We start from the raw sequence: 14,556 nt of genomic DNA, 5'->3' as shown, positions 1-14,556 counted from the left end.
ATGGGATGGTGGGTGAATGTTTGGCATCCAGTAGGATGTCCCACTCCCAGATTGAACAAAATGATAATAAAAAATTTTTTTAAGTCAGAGAAAGTTTGAATTACCTAATAAACACAATCCTTGAATGTTTTTGCTGAAATAGTGATACTTCATCCTTCAAGTAAACCCTGATCAAGTATTCAAAACAACATAATATTCAAAGCACAAATAAGATCACCTCGGCACGGCTATACACTGATACACAGACTCATTCAGAGATTGGTACAATTTCTGTTACTGATGTTGCATCAAGTAACAGCATTAAGTTGCATATTCCACCAGACTAGATGAATTATTGCTTTGGAATGCAGTAAGACCAAGAGACCACTAAAAAGGCATGCAATAACATAGTTAACTGGTCAATTGGGGAAAGGAAAGTTAATGTTCTTAACTACTTTACTAACTTAACGTTTAACAGGTAAAGAGGATAGAATATTTAAATATCTACATATCTCATATAAAGATCAAGTGTTAGTCGCAGGAAGAGGGCCTCATGATTTCTGAGAACTCTAGCTAAAATAAAATGAAATAAAAAAAAAAGACTTATAACTGCATGGAAATTAGGATGTGTCTGCAAAGAATTAAAATCAATACACATCAACAAAGTTTCAATTTTGATCATCTGTTAATAGGATGACACATCATCCTGTACTCTTCATTTCACCATAAGCGACCTGCTAGAATAGAACTCCAGGATACAGTATTCCTTTATCAACAAAAGCCAGCCTACCAAACAATTCTGATTATGTTCTAGTATTCTCTTTAATAAGAGTTGATATTTATTTAGTAGTGGAAGTTTTAGTCTTATTTATGGAAGATGGTGACCCTTTCCTTATTCCATATACAATTTTAGTCAAATGTGATCAGGGGTAGCTTACTCTACCAAGTTACACTCTTCATCCCGACTTTATTCCTTACCAATCATCTAACCATATCCAACTACTTATAAAAATAAAACACATACACAGACATACATGAAGGTGTCTTATGGTTTTAGAAACACAAATATATAACTTTAGATTTAGTTGGAAGAATGTTAGGATGAAAAGTGTCATTTAATAGAGTTAGTCATATTTAACTGAAACTGAATATTAAATAAGGAAAAAGGGTCACCATCTTCCACAAAAGAAACATCTTCACAAAAATATGAATCAACTTTATTGAAAGGGAACATTGGAGTATAAAAGTTAGTTGTTTGGTAGACTTTTGTCACAAACAGAATGTGGCATCCTGGAGTTCTGTCTCTTCTGGTCACTTTTAGCAGAGAATATGTACAGAATAAGACATCTTATCATCACAAAATCTAATTGAGAACTGAATCATCTTTGGCTCCAATGCTCTGAGCGTGAATACAAAGTAGAGTGTGCAGAAGTTTTCTCTCTTTCCTACACAGTTATATAAGTCTAGGCATGATCTCGCATGTGCCAAGCCTAATCACAGCTGAACACTCAACATAACACAAGATATTGCATGTACATACAAAAAAAAAAATAGATATGTCATTATGGATAGAAGTTATGATTATCTACTTATCAAATGTAATGACTAGGGTTATGACAAGGGAATATTCTTATCATTATTTTGACTCTCGAGTATATATCCGACACAATTAGACACAGTTAATCAATCGAGAACCACATCACTCTATCTGAAAACATATAAGATATTAACTGATATATACTCGAGAGTCAAAATAATGAAAAGATATTCTCTTGTCATAGACCTAGTAATGACAAGTAATAACAAAGTCTATCCTTACATAAGTATATCTACTTCATCACCAGAAACAAAGCTTATAAGCACTTCAACATAAGCATCACTTGAACATAAAAGGCTAATATTTGGGATCATATTTACAGGGACACTATGTAGAAAATTCAGTAGTGAGATGTCAGTTCACATTATATTTAAACTGCGGTGTGTTAGAGCAGACATGGAAGCAGGAGACCAGGAGGAAATTCCAAAGTCTAGCAGTTTGAGGAAGGAAACTATTAGAATAAAAAGCTTTCTGACATCTAGACACCTCAACAGTGAAGAGGTGGGATTTGACTGCCTGTTGAGTTAATTGGAGGTATTTACATTGAGGGGGTACAAGTTGCGCAAGGTCGTCAGAGCACATTCTTTTAAAATATTTGTAAAAGCAAGCACAGAGATACAACATTGTGGCGATGGGACAGGGGTTTAAGCCTGGTTGATAGTGCGGCATCTATTAGGTTAGAAACTCTTTTTTGGACTATTACAAAAAGGAAAAGAGTAGCAGTATATACTACAAATTCTCAGTAATCATTTAAAAATAAGACTACTTGATTAATTTGCATCAGTTTTGATGTATGATATTTTCTTTCCATTACGGGTATGTACACATAAAGATTTTCCTTTATTTTTTATTTTTAATGAGGGCTAGGGTTAGTTATGGACTAGCACCTAAATCTGTGTTAAAAGAATGTCAGTAAAATAGTGGGTTTTTTTTTTTATTGCTTGTTACTACAGAATATTTCTGACAACATTTGATTATTAAAAAATTTAATAACATGAATATGCTTTATTTTGTTATGAAAATGGAGAAATTAAATATTTCCCAATTTTTAAAAGAAAGGACGAAGTTTTTCAAATATTGTAATATGGATTTAGTTACTTGGAAATATGAAGATTGAAAAGGGAGATAACTATTTGGGAAAGGGGAGATAACTCCATAAGCCTTTTTCTTTTTTTGTTTTTCTCGCTTGCAGATTTCAACACACGTGCTGATTGCTGAGGTGAACGTGGAGAAATATTTTGTCACTTTCTATTTATTCAAAATGCCCGTCCTTCTCGGAGTAAAAGACTCCCTGATTTCAAAAACAACACAAACTTTTCCAACATTAAACAAAATTGGAGGAGAACCGGTGAGTAGAATGTTGATGTTTTAATTTGTCAAATCAAGTGAATATTGTTTGTTGTTACAAATACGACATGTGCTTTTTTGTTTTACATGACAAAGCAACATTCATTTAAGCGATCGCATTGATAAAAGATCCCCGGAAAGTGAGTACTGCTTAAAATGAAGAAAAATTAAAATAAAAAAAAGACACTTTTGCAGTATGCGGGCGGCGGCCATATTTTTTTGTGCGTTTCACTAAACTGTCGCCAGGTGGCGCTTTTCAGTTGTTGACCATTTAAAGTTGCTTTGGTGCTAATGCAGAGAGTGATCCGCGCTATTTTTTTAAATCGTATTTCCACGTTTAATTAAAGTTTTATGATATGTTTTTTTAATTCAGTTGTAAGGTTAAAGTATAGAACAGGTACAAAACACCCTCCCTTCCCTATGCTACGTCGTAGCATTCGTAGCATTGCTACGAATGGCTTTTTAAATAATAACGTTATTATTTCAGCACGGATCACTCTCTGCATGAGTACCTTTGCTTTAATTCGAAAAATGTTTCATTTAAATTATTTGTTTGAAAAGAAAGAAAAAAATTATTTCATAAAAATCCAATGTAATTTTCATTTTTGGGGGGAATTTTTACTGATTTCGACATGACATGTAAGTACATAATTGTGTTTTTACCTTAAATGCATTTATTGAAATCGAATTGCACTGCAAAAGCACCGAATAGTTGCCCAGCTTAGCATGTAGAGCACAAACGTTCAAACTCCTCAGTTTAACATTCACGGGCAACATGAATTGGAACTACTACATTGAGGACATTGCCAGGGCTGCTGCGAAGAAATTGGACTCTCTTTATCGTGTTAGAAAAACACTTGGTCCAGAGGAGTATCTTTTATATTTTCCAAGTCACCATTCCACTATTTAAGGAGTATTGTTGCTACATCTGGGTTGATGCATCTACCACTAGTCTGTCCCTTTTAGATAAGGTCCAAAAATGAGTCTTCAGTCTAAAAGCTCCCACACTATCAAATCTAATAAATCTTACACTATCAACCAAACTTCAACCTCTGTTCCATCACTGCAATGTTGTATCCCTGTCTGTACCTGTTTTACAAGTACTTTAATAGAATGTGCTCTGATGAACTCATAGCACTTGTGTCCCCTTGACGTAAATACTCCCGACTAACCCAACAACCCCCCTCCTTCACTCTTAAGGCCCCTTTATGTTGGAAAGCATTCTATTCTAATAAGTTTCTTTTAAGTTCCCTCTCTGATTCTTGCTTTTCTGACTGTACTCATCTTCAGAAGTTTAAATGTAATGTGAACAGACATCTCGCTGTTCAACTCCCCACTGTCCAGAAATGATCCTAAATAGTAATATGCCTTGATTTATATAAAGAGTAAAAAAAAAAAAATGTAAGGAAAGAATTGTTATGTAATCGCCGGGCAACGCCGGATATAAAGCACTATTCACTTATCAGTCTATCTATCAATCTGTCTAATTATCTATTTAATGAAGTAAATAACAGTCAAATTGTTAGAAACAATAAGTTGAGCGAGCGTGCAGCTGCAGAAAGGGTCAAATGATAATTCTGTGACATGTATCAAACTTGGTTGACCGGTCAGTTTGCACCGGAAGGTGTACAAACAGGGACTGGATCTGGCGTGTCAATGGTTCCGGGTTGAAGAAGCCAAGTTAATTTTGGGAGTTGGTTTTTAAGATGCCAAAGAGAAAAGATGGGTTAAACAAGTCTCACCATAAGGAGGCGACACTTTCCAAATGGATGCAGAGAAACCACAAGCCAAAGATCGGCATTCACTCCAGTTCTGCTACGACTAAATGCCTGGGAGTGAATAAACAGTATATACATATATATATATATATATATATATATATATATATATATATATATATATATAAACATACAAAGTCTTGTATCTGTTTTGCATGTGGCTTGTTATAACAAAATCCAGCTCCAAAAAAACGTTGGCGAATCCCCCAGGAGCATCAGCAGAAACAGGTATGGTGTCATGTTTGTATATTCTATTTTCTGACACCCATGCACACACAAAGACCATACGAGTCACAGCCCATTAAAAAAGCGCTAAATAAAACAGTTAAATACACAAATACATGCACAAATAAATAAATACAGAAATACAGAAATAAATGAATACACAAATAAATAAATACATAAATACATGCACAAATAAATACACAAATATATTCACACATAAATAAATACACAAATATATTCACACATAAATAAATACACAAATAAATAAATACACAAATACATGCACCAATAAATAAATGCACAAAAAGATAAATACACAAATAAATAAATACACAAATACAAGCACAAATAAATAAATACACAAATAAATAAATACACAAATACAAGCACAAATAAATAAATGCACACATACATGAACAAATAAATAAATACACAAATAAATAAATACACAAATAAATAAATACAGAAATGCATACACAAATATATAAATAAATACACAAATAAATAAATACACAAATACATGCATCAAATAAATAAATGCACAAATAAATACACACGCAAATACAAGCACAAATAAATAAATACACAAATAAATAAATACACAAATACAAGCACAATTACATATATACACAAATAAATAAATAAATACACACAAATATAAATACACAAATACATGCACAAATAAATAAATACACAAATAAATACATACACAAATACATACGCAAATAAATACACAAATACATGCACAAATAAATACACAAACACATACACAACTAAATAAATACACAAATAATAAATACACAAATACAAGCACAAATAAATAAATACACAAATACATACACAAATAAATAAATACACAAATAAATAAATACACAAATAAATAAATACATAAATAAATACACAAATACAAGCACAAATAAATATATACACAAATAAACAAATTCACAAATACAAGCACAAATAAATAAATACACAAATAAATACATAAACAAATGAATACATACGCAAATAAATACACAAATACATGCACAAATAAATAAATACACAAACACACACACAAATAAATAAATACACAAATACAAGCATAAATAAACTAATACACAAATACAAGCACAAATAAATAAATACACAAAAACAATCACAAATAAATACACAAATATATAAATACACAAATACATGCACAAATAAATAAATACAAAAAGAAATAAATACACAAATACAAGCACAAAGAAATAAATACACAAAGAAATAAATACACAAATACAAGCACAAATAAATAAATACACAAATAAATAAATACACAAATACAAGCACAATTAAATAAATACACATAAATAAATACACAAATACATGCACAAATAAACAAATACACAAATAAATAAATACACAAATAAATACATGCACAAATAAATAAATACACAAATAAATATATACATAAATACATGCACAAATAAGTAAATGCACAAATAAATAAATACACAAATACAAGCACAAATAAATAAATACACAAATAAATACATGAATACATGCACAAATAAATAAATACACAAATAAATACATACACAAATACATGCACAAATAAATACATAAATATATGCACAAATAAATAAATACACAAATAAATACACAAATACATGCACAAATAAATCAATACACAAATACATGCACAAATAAATAAATACACAAATAAATAAATGCACAAATACATGCACAAATAAATAAATACACAAATAAATCAATACACAAATACATGCACAAATAAATAAATACACAAATAAATAAATGCACAAATACATGCACAAATAAATAAATACACAAATAAATAAATGCACAAATACATGCACAAATAAATAAATACACAAATAAATACTCAAATAAATAAATACACAAATACAAGCACAAATAAATAAATGCACAAATACATGCACAAATAAATAAATACACAAATAAATACTCAAATAAATAAATACACAAATACAAGCACAAATTAATAAATGCACAAATAAATAAATACACAAATACATGCACAAATAAATAAATACACAAATACATGCACAAATAAATAAATACACAAATAAATAAATACACAAATACATGCACAAATAAATAAATACACAAATACATACACAAATAAATTAATGCACAAATACATGCACAAATAAATAAATACACAAATACATGCACAAATAAATAAATACACAAATACATAAATGCACAAATACATACACAAATAAATACACAAATACACAAATAAATACACAAATAAATACACAAATACTTGCAAAAATAAATAAATACACAAATACATACATACACATATAATTCCATACACAAATAAATACACAGCTAGAGACGATTATATATAACATAATGATTCTTATTAATGGCGAATTCCAGATCTTTCAATGTGTGACAAAAATATTTAAATGTTAAGTAAATAGCCAAAATTTTAAGCTTATTATATATCGAATTACTGTTGGTGTCAACTGACAACAGAAGTAGGACAATGGTTAAATTTGTGATACTTGTTCAGAATTCCCTCATTTTAAAAAAATAAAAATAAAGAAAAACCTGTGTGATGTATGTAGCCGTGACAAAACGAAAATATAATTTTCCAAAAGTCACATAAATTTATCAAGAAGTTTTATCTTTAAACTAGCAGACCACCCAGAGTTGCTCGGTCATAAAATGTGCATAAATATATTTGAATTAATACAGAAACTGAGACATGTGGTGCATGCGAGTATTATGTTTTTTCTAAACAGTTCATTTTTTGTATACTTACAAAAAAATATATTTGAACTGAGATTAAAACCCAAACCTAAAGACAGTGAGTCAAGTATGATAACCATTAGACCAGCTTGACACAATCTTTACAAAGTGTTACTTATTCTTACCATAAAGAAGCTGTCATGTTTAACAATCGTGTATGCAGATTTATGAAGCAGTTGACAAACAGATAAAAATATGATGACTCCCAAGTACCAATTCTTCAATTTTTACCCCTTAACAGCCCTTTTTTCCTGATGAAAACCAAGTAAAATGTTTTGCACATGTTTACATAGCTTAACCTTTTTTTAGGAAGCGGTTAAATTATCCTCTGAGCTAATGACATAGTCAAAAAAGACTTGTAGCACCAAAAGTATATTTAACAACGTTTATCCCAGTATAATACCACTGCAAGTGTGTCATTTTAACGTTTTAAGGCAGTTAACCAATTTTGTTTCTGCACTTTTTTTTTTTTTTTAAGGGAGTTTACTGTTTTAGACAATTATGTGTGATTTTTTTTTTACTAACTTCCAACTTGAAAAGTTTACCCCCACCCCACACTTTCCTCTCAAAAAATCCACAGAGAATTCATCTCTCAAAGTTAGTGTTTTTTTTTGGGTTTTTTTGTTAATTTCCCTAAAAAGCTAGAATGATCCAGAAACGGGGGGTAATCAACAAGGAGAGGGGCAATTAAGGGTTTGTTGACCCAGATTGGAAAATTGTTTAGGGCCCATGACCTTCGAAGACAAAAAGATGAGAAAATAGTGAAAACGTTTATCTTGATTTTTAGATTTTATTTTGCCATTGATTCCTTACGTCCTTACGGATTTCCAGAAGAATTATGTGTCTCTTTCACGAATACAGAGATTCACAATTGTTTGTAGAAGTTGAAACTCACTACAATCACAGGCAAGATATAATTCTCGCGACTCGAGATTTGAAATCCATTTTCTCCCTGGCTTGTCCAATCACAAGCCAGCTCTCAATCACATGACTGAGTACATAAAAGACGAAATCATAAACTTTTTTTTTTCCTCCTGGCTTCAGCTGGCAGCACACTAAGCCTGGTACTACAAGCTGACATGGCAACCTTTCAAACTCCTACTTGCTTCCACATGCACTCCACAAATCTACTCTTTCTTACCATGAGACACTAACCCTTTGCTCTGTCTCTACTATCGGACGCACGCTCTTACATGCATAAATACACTGAAGACTTTGCCCTTTCATTCTCCTTCACCAGGCCTGACTAAAGTCTAATCTCCGTCTCCACATCAGGAACTCTTTTCACGACTACTATAAATACAAGCGCACACTAACACTGAACTATTCTCTCCTTCAACCAGCCGGCATGATATTAAATATATTATTTACACAAGAACACTTCCTACTAATCTGTTTCTCTCTTGTACACACTACTAATGTAAAATGTTTTTGACTCCTAATGGGGGTATGAGATGAATGGATTCGCCAATCATTTTTATAACCAACGGCTGTGCCAAACAACCAATGAAAATTATTATAAATATTGTCGAATTTTGGATTCAATCAGTTCGCCGTTTACTACGTCACAGACCACATTAAATCTTGGCCGCCATCTTTGTTCAACACAATATCTCAGAACTTAAGAGGTTAACTACGTCACGGACCGCGTTTAATTCTTGGCCGCCATCTTGGTTACTGATCTGAACTACGCTGCCATCTTTGTTCAACACAATGTCTCAAAACTTAACAACTAACAAAGATGACAAATAAAGTTGTTTATTAAATGTTAAAATGAGACTTTCTGTCATTGTCTTCATTATTAACTAAACGTTCATCATTTTTAGTTATGCATAATTAGTAAACTCGAGGCACAACTAATCTAAAAAATACATTTGTTTACTTTTTTTTACAAAGTTTTTTAATGAAAAGAAAGTGGCACACAGAATTGGAAAAAATAATTTTTTCAGTTTTTAAGGAGTTCATTATGTAAATAAATACTTATGTATCTATTTATTATCTGCCTTAAGAGAGAATATTTTTTTTTTAAAAATTTATTCTTGATAAATACTTTTTATATGAATCTAAAAATATATTTGCCAAAAAATAACCTCTCGATTGAAACTTGTGAGTAAATTCATTTTATTGTTTATTTTAATAATACCACAAGATTTTTTTTTTTTACAATATTTTGTGCTGACACACCCAGTAGTTCATCAATGTTGAAGTTACTTAAATAGCAAATTAGCAGCAGGGGCAAATAATCGGACATTATTTAGTTGTATACTTTTAGTAAAACGCCTTATGTATGACTGAAATTCAGCACGAGTAAAATACCTGATTCGGCTCCTGCTGATTCAAATAACTTTACACATTGTTTCTGTAAGACAAACAACAGAAGCAATCAGTCGTACATTGATCGGACATAATTTTGATCGTACACTTTTAGTAAAACTTTACATAACACATATTATGAAATTATTTTATTTTTATCTTTTTGTATGAATTTCTGTTTATTTAATTATTGATTGATTTTTTTGTGCAGGATCATTTTCTGAAGTCTGATCTTCCTCTTCAATGTCCTCAATGTGTGCAAAGGATGTATTTAGTGATGCAACTCTACTGCCCTTTCGCCGAGTCTCCTTACCATAGAACACTTTTCATCTACACCTGCGTTAACAGGCTTTGCTGGGGGAAAAACTCTAGGTAAGCTATACCACGTTTTGGCCTTTACTGATTCATTTTGCTGCTTCTGCATGATTCCACCTCAATCAAATATGAATGTTAAGAACAAAATAGCGGCAAACTTGTGTGATGTACTTATTTGTGAGGGAAAATAAATACTGGTCACAAAAGATTACGGAAATTGATCACTTTTGTTTTTAGAAAATAAATTCAACTTTTAGCCGTAAGCCAAATATTGCTGCCATGATCATGATATTCAAGGAAAAGAATTGTCCCTTTTTTTTTTTTTTTCCATTCGATTCCAACTTCCTTGACTTTTATAATAAAGCTGATAATGGTGGTCATATTTATTTTCTAAAACCAAATATTGGATGAATGTAATGTTTTGTGATGAGTATCTATTTCTCTTTACAAATAAGTACATCACAAAGGTTTATTTTTTGCTTGATATCCATATTTGATCTAGGTGGAAATATGGAGAAGCACATAGAAATCAAATACATTTCAATACGAGTTCAATTTTTCAAGGAATCTAAAGACTCCATTTTATATATAAAAAAAATATTCAAAGCAATTATCTCTCTTAAATATCATTGTTAGATATTGACCGGGCAACGCTGAAAGGTGTGCTAGTCAAAGATTATTATTATTATTATGGTTGTTAATATTCATAAAAATAAAATGTCAGAAAAAAATGTTATCATAGCAAAATATTTACAGATAAAATTATTTATGTTAAACTGCTTTAATAGAAAGGAATGTTAGTTTTCATAACTAGCACAAACAATAATTTAAAAATGTCTCACATAGAGGTCACTTAAGATGACATGGATCATAGAGAGAGTTTAGAAATACAGATCAGTTAGTCAAGAGTTGGGAGTCAGAGAGAGCAAACCGAGTTAGAAGTCATAGACAGTCGTGGACAGTAATGATTCTGAGTAGGGAAACATGTTGATAGCAAGAATCTAGGACTAGCATTGCAGCTTTCCGATGGAGGGAAACATCCAGAATAAAGCTGCTGTAAATATCACCAAGAGTTCACATTGTACAGAACTTCATTTGCTGCTTTTCAAATCAAGACCAAAGATGAACCAGGTATGTTTCTCCATTTCCCGTTGTAAAACCCCAGAGACTGCTGTTTGTTACTGTTATAATTGTTATGTCCTGTTTAGACTAGGCAACAAATAGGCACATTCATACCTAGACGATCAAATTTGTATACACTCTCATACAATCTAACCACTAGAAAACATGTATATAATGTACATGTATCGATTTCATCATGATCATAGCAACAATATTCAGCATATAACTAAAAGTTGGATGAATTTCCATAATCTTTTGTGACTGGTATATATTTTTCCCTCACGAGTAAGTACACCATTCTGATTTGTAGTTATTTCTTGTAAGTATTCATACTTGATCTAGATGGAATCATGGCAAAGCACTGCTATTTTTACTTGTACATTTAAACCTGACTTTAGATCTAAATAAATAGATGAACACATCAAAAAGCTTTCATTCATAAAATTTTAAAATTCAACTAAAAATAAAAAAAAAAACATTGGATAAAATGTTTTTATAATATGTTGTTGTGTATATATAATTTTTTTTTTTAATTAAATTAAATTAAAACAGCCTGGATATTCCTTTAGGATTATATAGACTTTTCTACGATTGTATCAGATGATGTTGTTTTGTTTGGCAATATGAAACAACATCTTCTGGCGTCTGCAACTGTCGATCCAAGGTGGAGATATTCATCTTGTATAAAGTTGTTTGAAATGGTCATTTGGAGGATATGTTGTTTACTTAATTTAATGATTTTTTTTTTCCAATATTTTCCCCAAAGATCGTCTGCTCCTTTGCCGCGCATTGATTGGGTGATTGGAATCTTATGTTTGATTATAGTCAAACTCGAGAGCATGACATCATGTTCCGAGAAAAATTGAGCGGACAGTTAGTTACGTCTGGTTCAAATTCTGCACAAGTATCGAATTTACCTCCGAATCCTTTGATTTTGATTGGATAAAACTACATCAGTAAAAAAGCAAATGAATTTTATATTTCTGGCAGAGAGGAACACAGTGGGCAAAATCGATTCACACCAGACATACTATTTGTTTGTTACAAGTGACCGTGTGTACGTATTATTTGGATTCTTGGAAGTACTGTTCTCATTTTGAGTGTTATTTTCACATTTTGATTGATATTAATTTTCATCCTTCTTCAAGTGTATCTTCTCAGACTTTAGAATCTTTCTGGTGAACTCGGGGAATCTGCATGGAATTTTGAACAGAACACTTTATTTAATTCATGGAGATAGCATGCTCTTGTTCTGCCAGCCATGACTGAGTAGAAGTCTTAAGTAATTCACACTTGTATTTTGAGGGCCACTTGTATTGAGGATTGAACCTTCCACTTCCAGAAAGTGTAACTTTACAACTGAATTTACAAAGTACTTTATCCATTATGCTTCCTGTTATTATTTTAAAGTGTTCAAGATATTTGATAAAATTAAGTTGTAAGTCACATTCTTCTAGAAGTTGATGGCTTAATCATCAGTGGGGAGGGTTACACTTAAAATACAATTGCAAATTACTTAGGACTTCTACACAGTCATGACTGACAGAACAAGAGCATGCTACTCCTGTGGATTGAATAAAAAATTCCATTCGAAATTCCGTGCAGATTCTTGCATTCGACAGGATACACCTGAAGAAGGTCAGAGGTTACATTGACTGAAACGCTGTGAAAATAACATTTAAGATGAGAACAGTAGTTGGAAGAATTAAAAAAATATAAAGAATCAATCCCTATCTCAAAAATATCTGAAACATAATTACTACCACCATTTGTATATGGGTATGTGTAATACCGTAAGAAGCTGAACACCTCTGCCTTGTACAACTCCAGGTCATTCTTGGGCAAGGTGTAACACCTGTTAGCCTCCCTCTCCCTCCAGAGGGTTACCATTTAGGGGTTAGATGAAATGGCTGCCATTTAGGGATTAGATGAAACTCCTCAGCCATAGTGAAGTCAATCCATCTAGGAGAAGGAAACTGATGAAAAAAAAACAAAAAACAGATAAAAAGAGCCCATTAGCAATCTTCTAGTGATGTTGTAATGAACAAAATATCTACTTTCAATTTATCATACGCAAGCACAGAAGTAGTAAGGTTCAGAAAACTGTCATGGGAATGCTCATGTCAGCGCGCAATCTGATCTAACCAAACAGGTTAGAATTTGTATGCATGTATGCATAATAGCAAAACATAAAACCACCATATTAATTTATTTTTATTTCAGACTATTATTCTCATCTTTATTAGTTGTTGTTTTTCATCTAAAGATGAGACTAATAGTCCGAAATAAAAATAAATTAATATATATAATGCTCATCTCAAAAATGAATTCCAATTAGGGAATAATATATATATAAAACTACCATTTGTTACTATTACAAAAACGTTTTGTTTGCTTGTAAGCAATACAACAATTTCTTGCAAACAAAATATAACCATGATGAAGGAGCTGCCACAGCAGGGAAGGATTTTTTTTCCATTCATGTCATTTTTGTTTTGTTCTATTTTTGTTCTTTTTTTTTAATCCTTCGAGTTGTCTTTTCCCTCCATTACATTGAGTAAAAAAAGGATAAAACTATTTTTTAAAGAATAAAATTAGTTTAATTTACATTATTTTTGTTTCTTTGATTTTTTGTTTCTTATCTATTTATATTTTCTAATATATTTTTTAATGACAACATCATGTAAATTTTTATTTGAAGCCAAAGCTCTACTATGGTTTCTATTTAATGTACAATCTTTTAATGCTCAATTCGAAGGGAAGCTAGTATTTGTTCTGTTGTCCTGATACCATCTTCCTGGCATTACCTCCTCTTTTATTTGTTGGAAGGGGTAGTGTGGTATCTATTTTGTTGCTATGCACTCATTTTTACAGGCACAACCCCTTCCTTTGGGGACTAGTGTAGTATCTGTTCTGTTATAAGAACATCCTCCCAGGTATTAGTTCCTCCTTGAGGGGGTTAGGGTTGTTCATCATGATATCATCCTCCCTCTTTGAAAATTCTGTTGCTAGTCTGACCCTCATTTAAAAAATGGACTGCTTGTCCAGTCCTGTTTAAAAAGCATGCTGTTAGTCTGAGCACATTTAAAAATTTCTACTGCATGTTCG

The 14,556-nt window shown here is 31.4% G+C and overlaps 1 protein-coding gene across 1 annotated transcript in view; it reads left to right on the top strand.

The window, feature by feature from the left end:
- LOC145294037 (uS5 assembly chaperone PDCD2L-like) overlaps positions 1-14,556 on the top strand; it is a 30,339-nt gene that overhangs the window by 3,636 nt on the left and 12,147 nt on the right. Inside the window, exons 2-3 of the mRNA XM_080141026.1 lie at positions 2,769-2,924; positions 10,223-10,383. Of these exons, the coding sequence (XP_079997152.1) occupies positions 2,838-2,924; positions 10,223-10,383 (248 nt within the window). The 5' untranslated portion in view covers positions 2,769-2,837. The remainder of the gene's footprint in view (positions 1-2,768; positions 2,925-10,222; positions 10,384-14,556) is intronic.

This window comes from Euprymna scolopes, chromosome 15 (assembly GCF_053919585.1).
Source record: "Euprymna scolopes isolate OS-2025 chromosome 15, ASM5391958v1, whole genome shotgun sequence".
Taxonomy (NCBI): domain Eukaryota; kingdom Metazoa; phylum Mollusca; class Cephalopoda; order Sepiida; family Sepiolidae; genus Euprymna; species Euprymna scolopes.
Note: the sequence above shows the minus strand (reverse complement) of the source record. Positions and strands in the feature narration are given on the sequence as shown.